General features: G+C 47.9%; 2 protein-coding genes across 8 annotated transcripts in view; both read right to left on the bottom strand.

Annotated features, from left to right (window-relative positions):
• Window positions 1-1,117: 1,117 nt before the first annotated feature.
• Window positions 1,118-8,160, bottom strand: PUS1 (pseudouridine synthase 1). Of its 3 annotated transcripts, XM_082491468.1 has the most exons (7): window positions 8,010-8,160; window positions 7,456-7,680; window positions 5,837-5,974; window positions 5,018-5,120; window positions 4,054-4,751; window positions 1,635-1,689; window positions 1,118-1,526 (listed from the first exon to the last, which is right to left on the bottom strand). In XM_082491468.1, exons 1-6 carry the CDS (start codon window positions 8,103-8,105, stop codon window positions 1,639-1,641), a joined length of 1,311 nt encoding a protein of 436 aa, XP_082347594.1. In that variant the 5' UTR covers window positions 8,106-8,160; the 3' UTR covers window positions 1,118-1,526; window positions 1,635-1,638. The 3 variants fall into 3 exon arrangements, with proteins under 3 accessions (XP_082347594.1, XP_082347593.1, XP_082347595.1); XM_082491467.1 differs by having other exon boundaries at window positions 1,118-1,689; XM_082491469.1 differs by having other exon boundaries at window positions 1,118-1,689; window positions 8,092-8,159.
• Window positions 8,161-14,245: 6,085 nt separating this feature from the next.
• ULK1 (unc-51 like autophagy activating kinase 1) overlaps window positions 14,246-24,668 on the bottom strand; it is an 83,585-nt gene continuing 73,162 nt past the window's right edge. For all 5 annotated transcript variants that reach the window (XM_082491683.1, XM_082491684.1, XM_082491682.1 and 2 more), the window contains 5 exons: window positions 22,349-22,527; window positions 22,088-22,206; window positions 19,709-19,866; window positions 19,357-19,492; window positions 14,246-17,437 (listed from right to left, as the gene is read on the bottom strand). In XM_082491683.1, the coding sequence (XP_082347809.1) occupies window positions 17,382-17,437; window positions 19,357-19,492; window positions 19,709-19,866; window positions 22,088-22,206; window positions 22,349-22,527 (648 nt within the window). In that variant the 3' untranslated portion in view covers window positions 14,246-17,381. The remainder of the gene's footprint in view (window positions 17,438-19,356; window positions 19,493-19,708; window positions 19,867-22,087; window positions 22,207-22,348; window positions 22,528-24,668) is intronic.

Here is a 24,668-nt window from a genome sequence, read left to right on the forward strand (position 1 = left end):
ATAAAGTGGAGCAAGGCCTTCATGATAAAATAAAAACCAGTAATTAAAATGCAGATGAAAAACAAGCAAATCCCTTTTTAAGGGACAGCTGTGCTCTGGCAGAAAAACCCTAATTCCAGAAGGAGCCATAAAATTTGAGGCTTTGGCCAGAAACCACTGAATGAAGGAGCAAAGAGTTGACTCTTCATATTCAATAACTACCATAAGGAAGTCTCCATATGGACCCAGCTAGGGAGGCATATCAAGCACATGTACTTGTACCCAAAGTCTTACAGAGTCTTGTTCCACCCCTTCCAAAAGCGTTCCACAGCGTTCCAGGAGGACAGGAAGGCTTCTACCTTTACTTTTTTTTTATTCTACCACCTCCATGGAGAGTTGGAAACAAGAACCAGAAGTCAAACCACAGCTGGGTAACGGAGAGCAAGAACTCCAGAGTATGCACGTCCCCAAAACACAGAAAATTAATATGAATTCCTAAAGGAAGACAGTCCTCAGACAGGTGCTTCCTGAATCATTGCACACATTCCTGCGTTCTGAGCAGCTTGATGGGAATGAAGAGTTCACACACACAAAGTGAAGGCAGACTTGATTAAAGCCCAGAGGAAGTCAGCACCATTCCTTTTCACACACACTAAACTCATTCAACTCCGAATCTAACAGATGGCTAGCAGATTTCCACTAAAACCAGAAATACTAAACCAGCAGCAACACATTTAGTGATCCACCACAGGCAACACTACAACGTTCATGACTCCACACTTTGAATCGCAGCCCTAACAATTAGTTTACGTCTTCTCCTCACATCTCAACTACAGGTCTGTGAAACGACACCTCAGGTAGAAGAGGCCCAACTACAAACGTAGCTGCGGATCTATACTCCTGAATCTGCCCAAGCACATGGGCAATACTGGGAGGATGACATCTCCCAAATACAAGGTCTCGCCTTGAAATGTATGGTTCAGTCCACATTCCAAAATTAAGACCTCTCACTGAGTGAGGAATCATTTCTTTTAGACTTGCAAAGCTTTAGAAAGCACAGAAGATTTGTTTCAATACCAAAAGAATTCACAGTAGTCAGCATGATAATGAGTTCCTAACCCATGCATGTTATTCCACAGGAAAGTCATGGATCACATGGAGAATAAAAGCTTAACGGTGTTTCTAGAGATCAGGTTCAGTAAAGGTGAAGAAAATAAAAAAAAAAAATAATCAAATGTTCATGGAGTCATAACTTCATAATAATACTACTACTAATAAGAGTATATTAAAATGATTTGCCCCATCTTTATGTAGAGATTATACATATTTAAAATACTATTTTCCAGGTGAACATATAATAAAAGCATTATTCAAATAGCAATGAAGATATCCTGCGTTACGAGATTCTTTTAGAAAGCTTCTTTCCTGTTACACTATTTTCAAGTATATCAGTCAGGTGAATCAGTCAGTGGTATAAAAAGCTTCTTTTACTTTTTCTACTGCGCTGCCTTCCCCACCCAGTTTCTCCTGGGCATCCGGTTCTTGTTCTGCAAGCACACAAACCCCTGCTTTACTGATTCTTGGATTTAAAAAGGCCACTTTTTTGTAGACAAAGGGAATTGCAAGCAGTAAGGGTCCCACGTCCAGCCACTTACTGGCTCAGTCGGAATCATCATCACAACCATCGCTGCCTTCGAGATCGCTGCTGTTCTGTAAAGTAAAATGGAAAATGGTTTGTCAGTATTTCATTTACATCTAGAGATCGTCCTAAATCAAAAACATGGACTTTAAACTTCTCCAAAGGTACGAGAAAATGGGGCTAGATCCCAACTTCAGGTCTTAGACCTATCTATTGTAACAAACTTCTGTTTGTAGCAAAAAAAAATTACACTCACCAGCAGAATAAATTTCTTCTCATTTCTATTTACAACTGCATGATGACAACCTGCAGTATGTGGGAAACTTAAAAAGTGGCATAATAGCATGAAATACTGATGTTTAAAATGAATGCAGGGGAAACAAGTGCTTTTTTCATGCAAGTCCCTCAAAAGCTGTTTGTTACATTGTCTAAAGTCAGATTTGAGAAGTAAGTTTGTTTGCTGTTATGCCCAAACTGTAGTAGAGATATGGAAGGGCTCACTAATACTTTTTAAAAATGAAGTCAGTTGTATTAGGCAAATATTACAAATTGTTAGCAACGTACAAGGAAACTGAAGTCTGAGTTCTTAACTGGGAGCCACTCCTTCGGGATTAAGTTAATATGGTGTGATAAATTTGGGGGGTTTATGTAATTTTTTGAAGCAAGTATTTTGACTGATATGACTGGCATCAAAGGATTTTATAAAGAAAGGCTAACATGACAATATGCCTGTAGTTACTCTTTTTTTTTTTTCCTCACCACCACTTGCTGAAAACATATAAACCTCCAATCCCATGAATTTAACATTGACAATTTAATATCCTACTACAAAATAAGTTCTGAGAGACTTAAGACAGTTGCCTTTGTAACAGCAAGCACAGCTCATTGAAGTGCAAACAGCCTGCAAAGTCTCAAAGGAGTCTGTCATATCATCCCTTATTTATCCTTCTCCAGACAGCTTGCGCTAACTACGATGCCAAAATTGCATTTGGTCGAGTTTATCTAAAGCAAGCAGAGCTGCCTCCTGCTAGCAATACATCAGTGATTTTGAACCTGACAGCAGTTAAGTCCTGTCAACATTATCATCAAGAACTCCGAGCCAGGTAAAAACTCTCTGCACCACACGGTCTCGTTGGGTCCCGTTTAACCAAACTAATGTGGCATTTGTCAAAACCTCCTGTCACAAACGTCCTCATACAGCATTATACTTCAGAAAAACAATTACCACTAGTACAAAAATAACCCTGAGACATTTCTGCTGTCTTGCTTGTGCTGTTCAATGAGGCTGTAAATTTTCCTTTATATGTTGAAATTCTTTCTCATACTCAAACAAAAAATGGCAGAGACGGGATTAAACCTAACATTCCTCAGAGCAGGATCATTATCTACACAAAATAAAGCTAATTTTAAGGACTCTACTAGGTGAAAAAAAGGTCATTATTTTCTTCTGAATTATACTACACAGAAGTTTTAGTCCTGCCCATCACTCATCGTTCAAGGATTTGTCAGCCCTCTGACCAAGAAAATCTGAACTACATACAGAACTTTAAGGTATCTTTACGTCATCAAGTCCAAGGCCCCACTCAAGCAGGGCTTGCTTCAAAGTCAGATCGGGGGATTGGTCCAATCAAGTGCTACTGTATTTTAAGTCACTCCAGTGTCAATTTAAAGAAATACTTTGCGAGTTTGACTCAGGATTCCTCATGTGGTTTCCAACCTACTTCTAGCACGCCCCAAACATCTTTCCACTCTTTTCTTGTGAGGCTATTCTGCATCTCAACCAGAAAAAAAAAATCTTTACCTTGAAATTTTCTTTTTGTTAAAAATGTTTTCTATGCCTTTATTTTATTGCAACTTACAGCTAACAGCAGTTCCTGTTGTCAGAAATCAGATTCCGCAATATCCCATTTTACTCAGTAGGAGTTGTTCTGATGACCCATTTTGAGCTCATGGCAGATTTACTTTAAAAAGCTGGTCCAAAATTCCCCCCCCCCGATTCCAAACCTTATCTAGTGAACAGGGCATTACACAAAATGAGAATTAGCCCAAAAATCAGAGAATACAAAAAGCCAGCAGGTATTTAAAGGGAAATTGTCAACCTGAAAACTAGTCTCTCAAACAGCTTCACAACAGCAAGGGCTGCTAACATGTTCACAATTTCTGTTGCCAGTTTATGATTCTGCAGATTGGCCTGTGCTTTAAAGCATTCTTTCCTCCCTCCCTCAACTGCCCCACGTAAACCCCTGCAAAAATAACAGGCTGTATAGTTCATTCCACTATCATCAAGTGGAAGACAGAAGAGATAAAACACATTTCATACTCCAGATGACTGTCATCTTTCATAGCATATTCATAGCAAACAAAAATGTTACTAAGGGGAGAGCCACTTCAACTTGACAGCTTCCATTTGATAAAATAACAGCTTCAATCGTTACCTTTGAATTTTTGTTGTTAGCTTGCATCCCAACAGCAGAAGAGTTGAAGTCATGAATGGAGAGGGTGTTTAGCCAGTTTGCCATGGATTTCTCCTCCCTTTCTGTGTTGATAATGGTAGGATAGATATGCTGCTCTTTGAAAACAGCAATCTTCTCCTCCTCCTCTGTCCACTCCAGTGGCTCATGCAGCCCGTCATTTCCAAAACGTCTGTTGTATTTTTCAAAGTGTACTCTTTCCAAGACCAGCCCAAGTCCCGGGGCTTTGGGGACATCTACTTTCTCCTCTCCCCAGCTACGCTCTATGATAGACTCGGCAGCATAACCTTTCACAATAGCTATCACCAGCCCAATCATCTTCCTTATTTGATGCATCATGAAACTCTGACCTTTCACTTTGATCACCGCAAATTCTATGTTTTCCCTCACAAACGGCTCTCCACAGTACATCTCCATGATGTACCGCTTGGCACTGGGGTCCTTGGGTCCCTTCTGAGATGTGAAGTTGTGGAAGTTGTGTGTTCCTTTATAGCACGCAAGCAGTTTATTCACTTTTTCAAGGGTCTCTTTGTCCAGTCGATAAACCTCTTCTTGCACGTCGTGGTCTTTATGGGCAAAGGCAAATGTTGGCAGCATGTAAGAGTAGGTTCTGGCATCACATTTGTTCTTGGAGTTGAATCCCCCAGTAACTCTCTTCAGACCTTGTTTTAAAAGCGACATTAGGTTTTTGAATCAGTAGGTTACAACCTGATTGTGATCTCATTCCTACCAACAAGAATTTTTTTAAATAAAATACAATCAAAAGACACATTTATTTTATAGGACCCTAATTTCAAACTAACAAACATATGGATTTTACATTAAAACTAAACGCTTATGAGTAAAATTATAATGGTAAGGGAGAGACCTTCTGCGGGAGAAAGCTCCTCTTAGAAGACATTTTCTCTGCCCATTCCAATATTCTTACCCAGAATTCTGATGTGAGAAGGAAGATGGTTATTGATCTTTTCTAAGATGTCATCTATTAGCCTGACCTTTAGCGACACAATCTGTCCAGCTGCAGACACACCCTATAAAAACCATAAAACACACAAACACATAATTATGTACCTTGGAAGCCCCGGGACAGCACTTGCAGAATTGAAATAGATGAAGAACAAATTTATTCCTTTTTCTCACTGGTCATTTCAGGCTGAAGCAAGGCAAAGGCAAGGCCACAGGCAGAAATCCAAGTCAGAGTACTCCTGGAAGACCTGCTGGTGCTGCACAGCCATACAGCACCTTAGCAATCTTAGATAGCAGAACATTGCACTCCCTTCCATGACATCTCACTGTGTTTGACTGCTATTAAGTAAAGCACCAACTGAAAAGAAATGACTTATATGTAAGATGAGCCATGAACTCCAGTTCAGACTTAGACCCCCACTGTGGCAGGCTTAAAAACAACCGAGAGGCAGCTAAACTCGCAAGCACCGCATCAACCAGGCAGCAACAATGAGGAGCAGCAGCAGGTTGGGAGGCTGAAGCAGATGAATATGACAGAAACACAAAGTTTAGGTACAAAGCACCAGCTTTACAGACACCATCTAATCAATATCCTGTGCTTTCTAAATATTTGCTTGTTCTTAAGTTTAGTAGTGGATGAAAGGTGAAGCTTCAAGCAACATTCACCGTGAATGGTATTTGCTGTTGGATCTCACTCGAGACAACGCTTTGCCAGTCAATCCCAGTAGCACTGGTGGGGGTACACCAGAGTTTCTGGGAGTACAGGCCCTAAGCAGCGTACCTTATCTGTTCGAGCACACCGCTGAAAAGACATTTTCTTCATATCTTCCCCATGGTTTTCTGGGATGCAGCCAGACTGAACAAGGGCAGACACTAAGTCATCTTCAATAGTCTTGAACTGTGAAGATCCCACATTTCTCTAACAGAAGACATATAGTAAAAATAAGAAAGAGAACAAATAGTAATAATCGGATAACTGAAGATGATAACTGAAAAATGTTAATTGAACATTGTTCCAAAATTCTTTAAGTCTTCCCCCTTCACAGCTCTAAAAGCACTGCCATTCTCTAAAACTAACTATACTTTACCAGAGTGTTAATAAAAAAATCTATATTCTGATTTAGCTTTTACTGTTATTGCAAGTAAGGGATCATTTCTAATTTCACTGTGCAATACTTCTATAATGGAGTTTTTTTACAATTCCTTCAACTGCATGAAAGAGCACCAATAAAACACTGTTCCAGTGCCTGCAAGTTAACAGCTGCCACTCCAAACGTAGCCTCCGCAAATTCTGCTGCTGGAAATTAGATTGGGTTCTTTGGCTCAGTTCACCTGAGCTGTCGTGTAACACAGACTATGATTTTCTCCAGTGACTTCTGCACTCCACTCACAGATGAATTCTAACAGAAATGCACAACTCCATTTGAGTGTAAGGCTTCAAAGCACATGCCCTCGACACACACCATTCAATTACGAGAGCAATAAAGCCGATATGCTTCTGGGCACATCCGTGTAAGTGCCTAAGGGTTACTGCTGTTGAACAAATCGACTTTGTTGCATAAGCATGAAAGACTCCCTTCCCTCTCTGTGTGCAGTCTTATCAATTATCCCGTGGAGCTTTGAAAGTGCGCCTCAGGAGCGTGCATGGAGCTTGCAGTACACGGAGAGGAGCAGCAGATGGAGCAACATCATTCTCTTGGTGACAAAAACCGTGTGCCACAAGACTGGTGCCGGGGCACTGCTCGGATGCTGGTGCTGTGACAAAGCAACATCCCTTTTCTTCCACGTGCAAACATGGAAGTCTTGCAACACTTTTCCTGTTTCTAAACTGCTAAAAACCATCCCGTTAGAGTGCATCAGCAAAAGAAGAATTTAAAATGTCTTCAAGTACAGATAATCTTTTTAGAAGTACAACAGACAGCAACATAGATGCAAATTTGTTTCATTCAAATACGCAGCTCAGTTCTCCGGAATCTGCATGCAGTGAGACAACTTGAGGTCTAACCTAAGAGAAATTTAGCCCCAGTGATTTGAAATGTACAGCTTCAGCCAGAAGCTGGTGCACTGGTCAGAAGGGCAGAGAGCACCACAGGTTTTGACAGAACTGCAGTGCCTGTGCTTTCAGTCTCCTCAAGAGCTTTGTCTGCAGCAATTTTTGAAAGATCTTCTGCTGAAGCTCTGTGCTAGAGGCAGACTCACTAGAATCACCAAACATGAGAGATGTACCACTGACTTTTTAAATGCAAGTTACTACCAACCCATTTGAATCCAGGCACGCACTGCTCCTGCCCCAGTTTTTCCAGCTGCAACTGCTTCCCGACTCTGTCGCCGTGACTACAGTTATAAACCTAACAGACTTCAAACAAAAAGCAGGCCACGTTGTTTTGCCAAACCACGTACTTGCATCCCATGGTAGCCTTTCCCCGAATACGCCATCAACAACACAATCTTCCTTTTGGGTGACTTTTTATTCTGATCCTCCGCATCTTCCTCATCCGCATCCCTCTTCAACCTTTTATTCTTATGTCCGTTTTCTTCTACCCTTTCAACCGCCTCGCTGCCGCTGTTCAGTCTCTTGGTCGGGCTGGGGACCGCTGCTCTCAAATCCTCAGCCATTGCGAGAACCTGCAAGGGACGGAACAGCAGACAGGACTCAGCCAGAAAAATGAGGCAGAAAGTGCCAGCCCCCCCCCCTCCCCCCCGCGGCAGCGGAGGGGGCAGCCGGGGCTGTGTAAGGAGCTGGAGGGGCGCCCACCCCCGCTCTCTCCGAGGCCGTGTCACCTCCCCCGGGGCTGCCCCCGCTCTCCAAGGAGAAGGGCCGCGGGGCCCGCGCAGCCCGGCCCGCGGCGAGACCGGCAGGCTGAGGAGGGGGCGAGCCGAGGCGGTTCCCCCCGCGGCCCACCCGCCCTCTCCCGCCTCCCCAGCGCCAGCGGCAGGGCCCGGCGGGTACGTACGCGGGGCAGCCGGCGCCAGGGCCCGCCGCACGCCGCGCTGCCCGCGGCGGAGAGGCCGCAACTCACAACCCTCAGTCCCCACCGCAGCCGCAGCATCGTCCCCGAGCGCGGGCCGCGACGGGCGGGCTCCGCCGGATAGGAGAGGCCCCGACCCCGCTCTCCCGCCACCACCGTGACTTACGCGGGCGCCGCAGAGCGACGCCACCGCGCGGATGCGGCGCGGGAGAGCCACGTGCGGCCCTACGGCGGCCGCGCAGGGACACGGCGGGCGAGGGGAGGGGTGGGGCCGGGCTGGAGGCGGAGGGGCGGGGCTGGAGGCGGAGGGGCGGGGCTGGAGGCGGAGGGGCGGGGCTGGAGGCGGAGGGGCGGGGCCGCACAGAGGCTCTCGGGATCCAGCACATGCGAAAAGCGTGTCAAGTGATTAAATCGCGAAAGAGCAGGGAAAAGGCAAACTAACAAAAACGTCGCTGCGGTACGTCTTAGCTGTGAAAGCAAACTGGTCCGTTTTCCCCTTACAGACCCCCCCTGGGGAAACCAGCACTGCCAGCAGCCCTGCAGCCACAGTGGGAGGAGATGCTGCGCATGACACACAGCGCCGTCGTTAAAAGCCCCCGGAGGGATGTAATGTTGGCCCCTGTCCCCCCCTACACGCAGCTTCTGCTTGTGCCAGTATCAAGCACAGGCCCCCATGGACCCATTTTCCTCCAGCAGTCGTTGTGCTTGTGTCTTCTGCAACAAGTTTTATCTGCAGGGATGCACCTAAGGGGAAAGCTGAGTACAACAGGCGCCCTTATCAGGCAACAGCATGTACCTCCCGAAAAGCCAAATGCACCTGGAAATTGTTTTGTTACGCTACGAGCTTCAGTGCTTTATAGGACGGAGCTACCCAAAGAGGACACGGATTCCCTGGCACACTGCGAGATTAGAGTAAGAGAGCTCCATGTAGTCATTCAGATGGAAAATGGAAGGGTTGACGTTTCCAAGCAGGCCAGATTATCAAACGCAGGCTTGTTATTTCTGCTAATAAGGGGAAGAAATGCAGCACGTCCTTTTTTGAACTGACACTTCTGAGTTATTTCAGTAGCGGCATGGGGTAAGGGGAAGATTTATCACACGGTCCCAGCTGTACTTTGTTTAGAGACGTGATAAAAGATGGCCTGTCACAGTGCAGCACTGCTGCCAGGGGAAACGGGAATACAAATTTCTTTATCACTTCCACCAGGGTGTCTGAATCTTTTTTTTTTTTTGTCTCATTTCCTTAGGAAGCGAGGCTTGTGCAATTGCGCTGCCCTGTCTGTCCACCACCATCGCTTCCTCCTCCCTCCCTGCTGTGATTGCTGAATTTGGCTCATTTCAGCTAAAATTGAGAAAGGGAAGAAGGCCTCAGCCCATATGGAAGAACAATGGTGGGGCAGGAGAAAGACTTACATGGATATCCCCAGGAGGGAAACAGCTTCGGCATCCCAGACCCTCACCCATTCCAGGAGCAGCAAAGGAGCTTCAAAAGAGGCAGCACAAGCTTTGCTCTCAACCTGCCACGACACGTGCTGCCTCCTTATTTCAAATTTATCTATTTTATCTTTAAACAGATAGCTACCAAAGGCATGGAGAAATTAAAGTGACTTGCCAGAGCTGCCGCTGTCGATCAGTTCTGTGGGAGCCGGCACCGGGAAGGGAGACCCCCGACCCTCAGGGATGTGCATCTCGAGTGACAAGGCAGCAGAGACACGGCTGGAGTCCCCGGCGTGGAGCAGAAGGTCCCATGGCAGATCGCCGCGTGGGGTTTGCCAAGCCAGCGCGCTTGCTTGGAGTAGATTTGGAATGCACAGCCAGCACCCAGCATCCTCAGGAATTAAGTTAACAAGGGCTTTCATTCCTCTCACACGTGTACCCAGGATTAAATTGGAACCGATGCAAACAATCCGCCAAGTTCCCTGCTGTTTATGTCAGGAGCAGAACGCATCAAACCTGTTTAATAGGACTGATAAACTTAAAGTACATTGACTGGTACATCCGCTTTGCCTTAAGTGAGAGTGCTGCCATCAGGGTTACTCAGCAGTGAAATCAGCCTCGTAAAAGCTTTCTAGGTACCAGTGCAGCTGGGGACTCGGGGCCGATGACACCTTGGTCAAACAGCTAGCCAGTGCGGGGAGCAAAATAGCTGCAGGACCGGGGGCCGAGCATCGTCGTGTTTTGAGGCACAGTAATTTCAGTTTCATGACGGCATCAGTATCGATCCTCACTCAACATTGGTTTATCGGAGTGCTCACAGGGGCAGTTCCTGGCTGGATTTCTCCCTCCTTTCCTCCCTCCCAGGGCCACCCTGCTCCCCAGGTCCCGTGGCCGGAGCGGGGCTGGGACCATCTGGCGGTAGCCTGCAGGCAGGGGGCTCTGGGGCCGCATTCTCCTCCCCAGAGCTCCCTGCCAGGGGACACGCAGCTACAGCCCCTGGCTGGGGACCTGCTCCTTCCGCCCGGGGGACACATGGGTCTGTCCCCTCCGGCTGGCAGAGCGGGCCACACACGATGCTCAGCCCTCCCGGAGCTGCCTGTTCCTCTTTCTCTGGCAACATGACCCCAGCAACTTTCTCATCTTCCTCCACAAAGACTGCTTTGAGAACTCACATATTTGTTTCAAGAGGATTTGCTTTAAATTTTCAGAGAAGTATAGTTTCTTTTAAATCAATAAAAAAAAAGCTCTGAAGGAACATTGTGCCTTGAAGGACATTGTCTTCAAACTGCTTTCTATTAAAGGGAAGAAAAAAACCCCTGCTGAACTGATCGCTCGTGAGTTTAAGGGCTGGGTGGGGAGTGCGGTGTACCACCCGCCTCCCGCAGAGGATGAAAACCCACAGCCCTCCCGTCCCTGGAAGGAGTCGGGGCTGAGGGTTAGTGCGTACCCGGGGACTCACAGTGGAAAGATCATCATTGCAGTGCTGGGAATGCAAACCCAAAGCAAGTTTGGGGAGAAAACGTTTTCTCATTTGGGCAAACATTCTTTGCTGCACGGCACTAGAAGTTCAGGAGATGTCAAAAGGTGTAGTTAAAAGCTCTTTACCTCCATGTCGGGACCTGGAGACGTGCCGTGCTGCCAGGGACGAGGAGTACCTTGGTCTGCAGCTCCCCAGCAGTTGTGCATCAGGGTGCTAGTGGGAACCAGAAGAATACCAGAGAAAAGCACTGGAAACTCTTCCAGCTGTGGGGAATATTCCCTTTTGAGAGCAAGTGAAGTGTTCTCCCTCCACCAGGTGCTCCTGCTGTAACACAGACCAGCAGGTTCTCACTTGGAAGTGACTCAACTGCCTAAAACGAGATCTGAACTGGGAGAAGCTCAGCAACAATTCACTTGTGTCTCAAGATTTCCCGCAGCAGGAACCCTAGCAGACTTGTAATTCCCTGCCGCGGTCTGTTAATGGTCCCTCTGCCCACGTAAGCGAATACTCGGGCGCAGCAGGCGCTGGGAAGGAGCCGAAGCCACAAACCCCATGTGCCGTCGGTCTGCAGCGCATTGCCTCGCGCGCTGCAGGCTCAGGAATGACTTTCTGGGAGCTGACTCTTCTTGCCACCAGCGCTTTGGATCCGGGGCCGTATTGTGGAGCCGGCCAGGCGTGTGTAACAGCCCGAGAGGTGGCTGGGTCCAGCTCCCAGGGACCTCAAACTGCAGCATCTGGGGCCCCGCGGGGGCTCATAAAGGACAACTGCGAACATTCGGAAACACAGGTACCCTCTGTCCACAGTAAGGGAGGAAACCTGTGTTTGACATGATTTGCTTAAGCTCGTTCTTAGAAATACATTATTTAACATGCTTTCTGAAAGCATTCAAATCCCCTGCCAGGTTTCAGCTCCCAGGAGGGGGGGTGGTTTCGACTCTATTGTCCCTAAAAATGCCATTTTTAGAACAGAAACGTCCCAGGGAAGTTTGCATCCCCGCGCTACGTGCCATTCCTCATCCAGGCAACAGCACCCATCATCAGCGCTACATTTATGGTAATAAATTTAAGTAAATCCAACCGCTAGGATTTGTCTGGAGAGCATTATCTCCCGCCCTGCAGAGCTCGGGCAGCGCGTTGCCTCCCTGCCAGGCAGCCCTTCCCCTCCTTCACCAAAACCCCTCCAGCCGACCACTCGCTCCGCGCAGCTGAGCGAGGCCATCGGCCAGCACACAGTGGCCACCACATGGCACTGCGGGAGGATACGATGTCAAACACTGCAGAGCTAAAATACGCTGCGGAGGAGTTAACTCCTGGTGAAATAAAGGTGTAACAGAGCTGGTAACTGGAAGGGGAATGGCTGATCTTTGTATCGCCTCAGTTCAACATACACCCACCCGTTCCTACTTCCTTGATGTCACTAAGCCACCTCTGATCTTTCAGAGTTGAATGAGCACGTTTTCGCTGACGTACTTACCAACAACTAAATATAAAAAGTGGGAACGAAGCCAAACGCCCTGCAAGGATCGCTCGGGTTTGTTTTCTCCTGGAGTCAACAGCAGCATAACCTCACAGTCAGCATCGAGGAAGTTGTGCAATTTTCAGCTGTTTGGGCCCCACACTTTAGTGCTTTTAGAAGAGACTGTTTATTTCTGTTGTTTAAGGCTTCCCGGCTACCACCTTCCCCCTTCGCCCTGCTGCCTGCGAGGGTCCCATGGATTAAGCAGACTATTCTCTGCCCACATGGGAACATGACACACAGGGCTCCGTCTTTCACTTGGCTACAGTTTTTCCACCTGAACCTTTAAACCTCTTCACAGGCAGCTTCAAAAGAAACCCCCTCCCTTACCCTCAGCATCAGAAACGTGTGTGTATATATGTATTCTTTACCACAATCCCATACCACAGGGAACAAACACAAGGTTTTCCCACAAAAGGGGGCTTTACATGTAAAAAAACAAACAAACAAACAAACAAACAAGAAAACCCCCACAAAACCCACCAAATCCCCAAAACCCCAAGATCCAAGTGCGCTGAGCTGCCAGGCTTTAAGCACCACCAGCATTTATATTTACTGAGAGCTGCCGTAGGCTCTTGCCCAGGATGTACCACCACGTTTTCACCCCACTGAAGCGCAGCCTCTCAGAGCTGTCCCCAACAGTGGCGCCGCCGCGGCGTGGGGCAAAGGAACCGGCTCTCCCTGCGCCAGCGTGAAGCACGCCTGAGTAGAGCCAGGCTCCGGGTTCTCACGGAGCAAACACGTGGTGTCCCAATTCCCTGTGCTGGGAAAGGCAGGGGCAGGAAACAGAAGTTATAAATAGGGCTCAGCAAAAAAAAAAAAAAACCCAACAATTCCAGCTCAGTAAATGAAGATTTTGAAATAAGGTCTTTTCTTACAGAAGCACAATACAGTCCAGTGACTGCATGGGGTGATGCTGAGTCACACTGGAGCCAGCGGGCAGGACTCTCCCCAGGGATGTTCTCGGCCAACAATAACATGCATGCTCCAGCAAGCGGAGTTTTGGGAAATATTTGCTGGAATTACGGTATTCGGCTCCTGAAAGTTTACACCTCTGTTGCTAGAGTTTCTGTAAGAGTGGAAGGACTGGACTAATTTATTCAGGACCGCTCACGTCCCAGATGCGGAGCTCAGCTTTTCGTCCTAGACTATTCTGATTGAGACAGAGCAGGGACAACAACTACCCGTCTCGCACCCAAAGTCAGGACCAACGCTCATAGCATACTCGTCGTACTTTTCGCCACGTGCAGTGGTGTTTTGCATAGCTAGGTGGGCAAGAGAGAGCAAAGCCACGTGCCATTCTGTTCAAACAACAAACTGCAATGACTACAAAGACGTACTCCGAGTCCTCACCCCTCCGTACAGCCCGCAGACACCCCTGCTCCCGCGTGCCTCGCACCGGAGCGCCGAGTAACAAATAGCTCCGACAGGATGATCTTGGAACACTGGAAGATGGGTGAAATTGAAGCATCTAATAGAGGGGAAGGGGTCTGCTATCAACTCCTGACCGTTTCCAACTGCAGCAGGAAGAGAGCGCAGCCAGGTAACGGAGAGATGAACTAGCGACGACAGCTCCCACCCGGAAACTGGCTTTAACTTTTCCAAATTCAAAGGCTCCGTGCGTGGTTTTAGGCAACATAGCCAGGTTTGTCCCCAGCTTCACCCTCTGTGAAAAGGGGGCAACGGTACTTTTCCACCTGAAAGTCAAAGCTGGTAGAACCAAACGCATTAAATACCTTACTCGGATACTGCACTAACTGGAACAATAAAGGACTGAAAACAGGCCACTAACAATTTCAAATCAATTTTATTTTCTTAAATTGGTGTTGTACAATTTAAAGCCAAAAAAAAGTCACACAAAACAAATAAAAAAAATGTTGACAAAGTATCAAGCATTACCTTATAAAGAACATCATCATACGCTCTCACAAACCTGAAGATACATGTTTATTAGACTGAGGTTTCTTGAAATCTATTAAAGACGCTACACACAAACGCTGCGACAGTAACAAAGCCATGACAATAGCAGGTGGCCTACACTAGCAACTTCAACAATGGTTGGGGGTTGGTTTTTGGGGTGTTTTCTTTTTTTTTTTTTTTTTTTTGCATACCTTATTGTCTACAAAGCAATAAATATGTTTCACCAAAAAAGTTGGTTTCACACTACATGCAGTTAGATAAAAAAAGAAAGTGATGGCAAAATAAATCACCTGTCTGATTTTTCTTTTTTTTTTCCCCCCCCATTTTTGGGAGGGGTTTTTGTGTGTTTTTTGTGTGGTTTTTTTTTTTTTTTTTTTTTTCATTCAAGCACAGTGGCTAAGTTTCAAGTATTGAGAGAAAACATATATATACACGTTTGTGTTTGTGTGTGTATCTATATACATACACACACATACCCTTGTATGTATATACACAAACACATACATATATATCAGTTGTAGGTCTGTAAACCACAAATTTTTTGGAGCAATATATACTTGTGTACATTGAATGTGGACAATTTTGGTACATTCAAGTAATTAAGTACAGCTGGAAGGTTAGCGCTGAGCTCGCCGCGCACGGGGACGGTGACACCTGCAGCAGACGTGGGTGCCAGGCGGTGGCTGCGGGTGCTGACCCAGGGGTGCCGGGAGGGTGCGGGGCGCGTAGCGGTGTCCGTACTGCGGAGTCCGTCCTGGCGTAGTGCTTTGCTGCTGCCTCCCGCTGCGCCGCTCCCACCCACAGCGTAGCCCTTTGCACAACGGGTACAATCCTTCCGGAAGCAGTCTGGGTCTTCTCAGCATTTCTGGCCACAGGCTGGGGGGGTTGGTTGGATGTTTTCTTGTTTGTTGTCTTTTTTTGTTTTGTTTTGGATTTATTTTATTCTTTTTTTTCCCAGGCACAAGCACAAATGGCCACAAAAGCAGCAGGCTGTGAACGTATGATGTAACAGCGGCCCAATACCGAAGCATTTGTGAAAGCTACACTTAACCTTCCCTGGTTGGGGCAATTGGAAATCTTTTTAAATTTGTGTATTGGCATTTCTGCTCTGCGATCAGAAACACTCATGTTGCCAAAGATGATGCCAGCTCCAAAGTCAATTAAGTTGCTCCTGAAACCCTTGTAAAGTATCACACTGAACATGCCAATGTTGAGAGAAAAAAAAGCAATGAGGACTTAACCACCGTGTGCAAAATATTTTTAGATCCCCAAAAACAAAGCCTGAGGTTTCGAGTTGCTTTCAAAGATACTTTTCTGCCCAGCGCTAACAGAATACTGCCATGACTCTGATAAATTAAGACACACACGCGTGCACGCAGACAGACGGAAAGGCAGCCAGCTATCCTCTCACGCACATGCTCACCGCATCCGAAGCCTCAACCAGAACTCCAGCCACTCGCACCCTCAGTCTCATTTGGCTACAGAGTCTCCTTAAAAGAAATGCTGAACATAAAACTGAACACTACAAGATTTCTTTATAAAAAAAAAAAAAAAAATGAAGCAGCAAATAAAACGTCTTAAAAAAAATGCGTTTCCAACTGTAAGTGTGTAGGATCTTAACGCCTGTTCTCGAGCTCTTAAAAAGTACGGAGCTTTGTACTGACTGTCCTTAAAAGAACATTTAAATAAAAAACAAAACCAAAACACATCTTGGTACTGCCAGTCAGCTTTGCCTGGTGTGGAGGAGGAGCAGCACAGACTCCGCAGTGCTTTTTGCCTCGCACTCACAAGATACAGTACAGTTAAATACATACAGTTACACACAAACCATATATATATATCAATATATATTCACCCTTAGGAATACATATTAATATACGCACACACGTAGTGCAATAAAACAACCAGGAAGCAAGGAAAGGAATAAAAAGAACAGCATTCCTAACAGTCGTGATGTTCCTGGGTTGTCGTGTGATGCAAAGTCAACTTCTCAAAGTTCCCATAGTGTGTAAAGTGCTCCTTTGATTCACAAAGCTAGTGTTTGCAGTTCGGGGGGCGGGGAGAGGGGTCACCGAGCCAACAGCCGAGAGCAGGACAGCGCTGGGGCTTCCTCCTGGGAGATATGTACTGACAGGCCGGGCTCAACAGCCGGCAGCCCCTCACGTTGATCCCGCTGAGCTCGGGGACCCAGGGAGGAACGGATTGGTTTTGGCTTCTTACAAACACAGGAGCATCACGCCCTCCGTCGTCCTCCTGTTTCCTGCGCAGAGTCTCATTCCCCGTGTCGTTGGCCCATGCAGGCGGAGAGGCAGCCCACACACGGCCACGGGAGATGCAAACTCCCCCAGCAGCGGCGTGTCCTCTGCTCACCTGGGAAGTCTGCAGAGGTGGGAGCCACTTCAGCAACGCTCCGGCAAAAGGGAGAGGACTCCCTCCTCTCTGCCATTCAGTAAGCCCTCCAGGCACAGACACGGAGGAGAAGGGAGAAAGGAGAGGAGCCTCAGGTTGCTGGGAAGCTTGGAGATGCCTGGCTGTCAGCCGGGGTAGGGGAAAGTACACAAACTGGCCTTGATTTTTTGAATGACACCCTCCAAGGTGAACTGCAGCCAGCAGTTTCAGCACATCCATTGCCTGCAACGGACACAGCACTGGAATACCCTGTCCTTAAGCAAGAGGGGCAGGCAGCAGTCTTATCCTTCAAAGTGCTGGGAAGAAGTGGACTTCTATCCTTCATCCTCTCTGCCAACGAGGGAAACCTTTCCACATCGGCTACGTCTTTGCCCGGGCCTTCGGGCAGGGAAGTGTTTGTGCTTGCTGCAGTCACACATCCCCGCAAAGGAATCCGACTCTGTGGAACAACTTCCCAAAACGTCAAAATACAAAACATCGAGCAGTTCATCCTCCAGGTCTCCTGCTGCCGACATCATTTCCCACCACAGCAGCAGGCCGTTGGAAACAAAGTGATCGGCTGGGGCGAGGTGCATGAAGAACACCACCACTGAAATCAGGCGCAGAACCCCGACAGCAGAGCTGACAGCCTGCGCTCGATGCACAGTTTACCTGGGAGAGAGAGAGACAACAAAAGAAATCAACTTCTCATTTTCCTGGCAATATAAAGACGAACAAAACAGAGAGATTAAGGGGGGGAAAAAAAAGGCAGAACTTCAGCAAATCTAAGCAGCCCTTCAAGAATCATTACCACATACCGATGTAGACTAGGTGAGGACCTGACTGCAAACACCGTGCAGGGAAGGGACAGGTCAAGGGGCTGAATAATTGAAAATCCAACAACGAAAGGCAGGAGGCAGCGGTTCTGACAGAGGTACTAATACGTTATAAAGAACCACCGTCTGCCAGGACAGTTTATTCCCTTTTAGTTACGGGAGAGGCTTTTGCCAGCAGGTAAGATGGCTTGTGGTCTCCAGTGCCATTTGTCATGGCTTCCAACCGAGAGACTGAGCCCAGCCCAGCACGGGCAGTCCCGATTCTCACTGTCTGAGCCCAAGACTCTCTCAAAAGCTAAATGTTTGGCGAAATTAATTCCTCTCACAGGAAGACTTGCTGTATTTCTAGATTCATCATTTTTACTTTTCAGAAATAAGTAATCATATACCTAAGATGTAAAATGAAATGCATACCCACTACAGCCTACCAGAGAACAGCCCCATCAGGAAGCTGGAACATAGGGTAAAACAGAGAATACCAGGTTATCAACTGGGAAAAGAAATCTATTAGATGCATTAACTGTGTCTCTGGACAAAATATGCGATTTAGGTTTGGTAAGAAACAGTACAATAGAAACTGCTTAGTATTCCCTACTCACTTAGTACCACACACCACCTGCCAATCTCCCTTTGCTCTCCTTCAGCGAGCCTCACATCAACTGTGAAAGTTGGTGATAATTAACTGACTGATTGCCTGTGAGCCAGAAATCTCTTCTCTCATTACCTACCCAAGCGCTCTGCCTACACAGACGACTAGAGCAGCCTGGCAGCACTCTGGACACCGGCCCCAGAAAGGCATTTGGTAGCCAGCAGAGGGGAGAGGCAGGGTTTGCCCTTCGGCCGTACCCACGCCATCAGGGACCGCTGCGGCTGGGCTGCTTTAGCTGTGGTGGAGCAGAGCCGAGGCCGAGACAAGCTGCTCTAGCAGACAACGGCCAGCCCCCATCCCTCCGCCCACCTCCTGTAGAGAGAGACGGCAGAGGTGATTAAACCCCAGCCGTAAGGGCAGGGAAAGCGCGCTCAGAGCAAGTGAGGTCTCTCCCTTCCACTCCACACGCATTAGCTGCGGAGCTGGCAGCAGCTGAGAGTAACACCCCTCACGACAAAGGGAGAGCGCGAGAGAGGTGACAGCTCGGAGCAGCAGACAGAGGGGTCCATCTGTCCCTGGGAGAGGATGCCAAGCGATAGCAAGTAGGTAAGAGTTCAGCTTTCACTGCTGCAGCAAGCGGCTGCTGATGAGAAAAATACTTGTCTGCTCTCTGCTCAGCCAGGCCCGGGGCTGGGGAACCAGGCAGGTGAGCAGTCCTGTTTCAGAAGATGTGTTGGAAGGAGCTCTCGCTGTGCTGATGGGTCATCTCTGCCCGAGAGCTGCTGCAGTTTCACGTTCCCAAGTGCTCTGTGCGATCAGAGGGATGGTGTCGGCTGGAAAGCAAACCCAGGCCCCTGCTGCTGCTGCCAAACCACTTCCTTCAGCAAGTTCTTTCACACATCAAAAGCTCCAACAAAGCGCTGGCAATCACTCCGCATGGAAAGCTCTCAAAATCCGGCTTAGAACAGGGACCTGCATTTCTAACAGTTTTCCCGCTGGGAAAGCGAGAGGCCAGGCTGCGAGGAGCTACAATAAGCCAAGAGATCTCTGCTATGTCCACCAAGATGTAGCCAAAGGAAAAAAGGATGCCGGGTACTCAAATTTCTGATCCATGCAGCTAGAAAAACACATGGTCTAGTGTGAGAAAGAAGTCACTGAACACTCACATTTACTGATGTTTTCTATGTCCCCCTGTTCAGTGATGATGTTCAGGAGCCCCTCCATCAGCAGCAGAGCCTTGTGGTACCTCTGTGCGCAGTCCTCTCTGTGGTGGAACATCTCATCAAGGGCTGCAGACTGCACCTGCAGGCAACAACCCCGCATCAAGAGGTTACTCCCAGACCAGACCTGGCCTTCCCAGCATTGCCCTTCAGCTGCACGAACACCTCCCTCGCCAGCCTCCAGAGGCTGCACACAGCATCACGAGTAAAACCGTCTGCTAAGGCCACCAGCAGGAACCGTCACTGCCCGACACCGGCTATGTGCTAACCCTGCTCCCAGGCACCGTACGGTTATTACCATCTGCACAGCATAGCTGAAGATGAGCTTCTCTGCAGTGATGCTGTTGATCCGATCCATGAGTTTCTGTTTGTCCAAAAAGAACCTCTGGAGTCTCATGTTGAGGCAGTGGCAGGATGATACACTGGATTTATAAAGCTCATTCAGCTTCTTCACAACTAGAGTAAAGGAAAGAAATGCTTTAGGCACTACTTCCAGTTCTCCCTGTGCCTCCCGATCTCCATGCACAGGGCCCCAAATGAGTAACTTCAAGACAACAGGGTTACATTAAAGCCAAAAGAAAAACGGGCAGGGAAGTACTTGCACCAGCAGGGTCTTTTTCCTGTCCTCTGTCACCTTCTCCAGGTGTAAGCCTGCACATGGCAACACCTACACATATGCCTGGTTCCCCTGAGGCCAGGTCTACTTTTGTTTCCTTCAGCTGCCACAAGGCAGAGAGCACTATGCACCGTGAAAGATGTCTCACACACCACCAGAAGCAACAGACGTGCCAGATAGAAAGCTTCTGCTACTTGATGGGTGATGACGTGCAGTGAAGAAGTACGTGACTTGCCTGTGGTAGCTGTTGGAGATGAGTGCGGATGAGCAGCACTGACTAAGCAAGAGAATCTCCCTTCTGGGACTCTGCTGTCCCAGAAAGAAAAGACACTGATGCCTGCAAAAGGCCACCTCTTCTCCTGAACCACAGCAGCTAGGACAGGAAGGTTACGGGGCAGAGAATCAGGAATCAAATATGATTCTGAGGGATTAAATAACAATCCCAAAGAGCGAGTAGTGCCACAGGCTTGAGTCTCCCTAGCTGCATGGCACGATCTCCACAATGCACTGAACACAAACTCCCACCAACATCTCATGAGTATTAACTGCTACGTGCACATAGCAGAGAATACCCACACTGCAGGATTTGCTCCTGGGGGAGGCAAATTAACCCGTACCACAAATCAGCCTCTCTCAGCTACAACGCAGAGGGGCAACCTCACATGGCAGCCAAGCCTTGTCACCAAATCTGGCCTTCCCAGGCAGAGACAAGAGCAGAGAAGAGACTGCCTCCAGGAGGGAAGGCTGCTGCCAACTCTTCGTCAGAGAAAAGGACCGAGGTACAAAACCGTGATCCTGTCAGGGTCAGACTGTCAAATCACCCTTGCTCAGAAGGAATTTGAGAGGGAGTGGGAACCCCAAAGCTCGTGGGCGACATCAGGGGGGCAAAACAAAAAACTCCATGAGAAGAGTTGAGAGAGACTATTTAAAAACTGAAGCAACACATAAATACAGCAGTATCGTCCTCCATGGAATTCAATCAGAGCTCTGAGCTATGCCAGAGCTCTGGCTGTGGGTAGGGACCCTGCCTGGCACACACTGCCCAAGGACACTCCAGGGCAGTCTCTTGTCATGTTTCCCTGCTTTTTCCATATACATGGGACAGAAGTACTGTTAAAACCCTCGTGTCCTCACTATGCCCTGAAAAACCTCAAGGGAACAGTACTTTGTGGGGAAAGAAACAAGAAAAAGACAGCTTTGCCCAATTCCCACACGCTGAAGGACAAATCACACTCCAAATCTAGAAGTTGCAATCTGCTCTGAAGAGGAATAATGTATTTGGGTTATGACAACCTTCCTGTTAGCCTGGACATGTGGAAGACGTGTAGCCAAACCCGTGCACCTTGCTCCATACTGCCTGCTACACCGTACATGCGCTTATTGTATTTAACTTCTATTTTTTTACACCCCACCCCAAGGCAGCACAAGTACTTCCAAAGACTAAGCTCTTGGGAAAGGCAGCTGATGGGTCAAGCACTTCAAAAAGCTCCCTCAGTAACATTACAATGGGAGTTTTAAAATTATTTTTTCTAACCACTGAATCACAGCCAGCTCACATCACAAACCAGCCAGTCAGATGCAAATGTGAGGCTGTAACACCAGCAATGAAGTGACTCTGGCATTACCAGTATTTTACTTCCCGTGTTTTTGTTTCACTTGAAAAATCATCACTGCCAAGACAGGTCTCCTTTTGCCAAGTAAGCACTTCCCAGGACATGCACTGTATAATTAAGTTGGACTTACATCAAGTACAAATAAGCACCTGAGATAGAGATGTAGAAGGAATCAGATAAGATACATTCCCCTCTCACTAATTAGCGCTGAAGATTCTCACAGGGGCACGAGCAGGAGTTTTGAGACCTAAAGTCAACGTGAGGAGGGGAACATTCCCCTCAGTGCGAGTGAAAAAGACCCGGCTGTGCAAGGGGACAATAAGAAATAAGCCCCGGGGCATATGGGTGGGGGTTCACACTCACCCGACCCCCTCCGTACCCTTTGCGATATTTTTAATACTTGCATTCCAGGCGAGCCCTTGGCGCCGTGTGCCCAGCGGCCCCTTACCTTGCTTGACGGTGGAGGAGAGGCACAGCTTGCCGGCTTTGATCTGCTCTATGGCCATCTGCAGCCCCGAGGACAGAAGCTCCGCTACTTTCAGGTACAGCACCAGCTGCTCTGCGTAGCTGCAAAGAAAGCACATTGCCATGCAAATAGATCGATGGGACAGGGGTGAGTGTCCCAAAGGACTTCCGGTACGTAACGGTACATGGGGTGGGAGGAAGTGAGAAGACATGGAAGTTGGGTGGCTCTCTCCCCGGTCCTTACCTCCACTCCCGGCTGAGGAGGCTGATCTGGTCGGCCACCACGCTCTCCTGGAGCTGGTACTCCGATGTCACTGAACTGCTCATCTCGCTGGAGTTGCCTTTAAGGGCAGCGATTTCCATCACGTAGTGGACAAAGGCCAGCGTGAAGCGGAGGCTGCGCAGAATGTCGGTGTGCTCTTGCTGTTGAAGGGACACCAAGGTGGGAGTTACAGAGGGAAAGCTGGCGGGCCAGGGAGGGCTGCTCACCTAGAGCTGTGCCAGCGACTCACCCCAGCTAACAGAAGTAACACCCAGGCCCCAAACCCCCCTAACACCTCAGCTTTGGGCAGGGAGAGCCAAACTCAGCCTTGAGCCCACACACTGCACTGGTTCCTGCTCCACGGTAACAGCTGTGACAGCCCCAGGCCAGAAATTTCTAGGCAGCCCCCTGGAGAAGCTGGCGAGACTTGCTCCAAAAATGACATGCCCCCTTCCCAAGGAGCATCCCAGCTCTGTGGGACTCTTCCAGAAGTCAGCCAGGAAGGGGGAGAAAGCATCTGCACCACGGGCCCAGCTCTGGTCCACACCATGGCAATGCTGGTACAAAACTAAGAGCCGGTTTGGATTTCACGAGAGTGACAACCTCCTACGCCACAGAAAACCACAAACAGTGTCCCCCACCCTGCAGCCCAGCCCTCACTTAGCCCTTGGTCTTTGTATCCGCCCGGTTCAGAGCAGTGAGCCTCGGGTGAGGTCCCCTGCAGAGACACCAAGGACCACCTTTCATCTGCAACACCTTTCCACTTAGTCAATGGCATGCACACTACGTGCTACGTTCATTTCAAAGCAGTTTTTTTCTCTGCTACTACAAATCAAAGGGGATTATCCCATTTCTGGGAAGCTGCATTGCTTAACTGAAAACTGAAAACGTTTTTGGGAAGTTAGTATTTGTGGAAAAATTGAATGCGTGTGGGTCCTAAAAAATGAATTGCTGTCTGGATCAGATACAACTCCATTGTTCCTACTCTGTCTGTAGAGAAGTGGCTAACCTGCTTGATCTTCAAACAGTCAGTAGCTCAATTCTCTCAAAGGGGGCTGGTAAGGATGTTTGCTACATGAATTTGGAAAAAAACCCACCCCGTGCTCAAGTTCTGCAAGCTTTTGTTTTTCATTCACTGGCTCAGGCCCTTGGCTGCTAAGGCAGTTTTGACTATCTGAAACATGAATCTCTCCTCCCACCACCTTGCTACCTGGACAGTCCAGTAAGGTAAGGAAGCGTTATCTCCATCTTCCTCTATTTTCTTTAAAAGCAGAGGAGGAACCTGGAGATTAAGTAATTGCCAAGTCATACAAGAAGTTTGTGGCAAAGCAGGAAGCTGCTGAGATCTTGCAGGTCTCAGCCTGGCCTCTCTAACCAACGCACAGCCCTTCCTCTCTGCTTACACAGTCGGCTTCTATTAATTCTGCTGGTATTTGTGGCCTTATTTGGCATCACAAGAGTCTTTCCTTCCGTAGCCATCTCTGCATTGTGTTTTCAAAGCAATGCAAAACAAACTAAAACCTGGCCTTAAATTTGCCTTGTCTGCACCTAGAGAAACTTTTTTGAAAGGTGGGAGAACCACCTCTCTGAATGCAACAGCTTTGCTCAAGGTAAATAGGGGGGGCTTCAACAGCAAGATTTCAATGCCCTGAAAGTATCAGCAGAAATCAGAAAATCTGCCAGGTTTGCATTCTGGCCAACTCGGAGCACAAAGGATCTCAAAATATGCTGTAAAGGTTTGGTGCCAGAAGGTTTTATGACATGCAAATGGATCGCTGTACTCAGCAGAAATGATGACCGAACCCAAATGACTTATTACTGACACAGAAGCTGAGCCGAGTGGTATTAACGAGATCAAGCTGATGATAGTTCCTTAGGACACTTCTCTTCAGACCAGTGTCTGAAGCGGTGGCAGCTGGCAGGGCCCCATACTTCTGGGACCTCGCACAGGTAGGATGCTCAATTAAAGTCACTACTATTGCGATCAGATCAATGCTGGCAGTCCCAGCCCTGTGGCTCTGCAGGTAATTAAGCAAACGAATGCAATTCAATGTATAATTGACAAAAAAATTGAGCTAAATAAATTCTGAAGTAGAAGAGCAAAACCACATCCTTAGAACAATGTATGCATATCTCTGCAGGTATCTGGGTTTTTTTAGCAACCTCAGCAAAATTCAGACAGAAAGAGCCTTCCCCAGTCCCAGACAGCCCAAGGAGGTATCACGAGCAGAGCTGAAACCGTGACTGAATCCGCCTCCCACCTCCACCGCAAACGGGCAGCCTGACCTACATTTCAAATATA

The sequence above is a fragment of the Vanellus vanellus genome (genome assembly GCF_965231255.1).
Source record: "Vanellus vanellus genome assembly, chromosome: 16".
In the NCBI taxonomy this organism is placed as follows: domain Eukaryota; kingdom Metazoa; phylum Chordata; class Aves; order Charadriiformes; family Charadriidae; genus Vanellus; species Vanellus vanellus.

What these genes read in the sequence shown, in the direction of transcription:
- PUS1 (XM_082491468.1), bottom strand. Translation starts at nt 8,105, where the DNA reads ATGCTGCGGCTGCGGTGGGGACTGAGGGTTGTGAGTTGCGGCCTCTCC. An exon ending in CCTGGCGCCGGCTGCCCCGC is followed by an intron (nt 7,681 to 8,009) that starts GTACGTACCCGC and finishes CGTCCCTTGCAG; the next exon opens with GTTCTCGCAATGGCTGAGGA. An exon ending in AAGGCTACCATGGGATGCAA is followed by an intron (nt 5,975 to 7,455) that starts GTACGTGGTTTG and finishes GTCTTCTGTTAG; the next exon opens with AGAAATGTGGGATCTTCACA.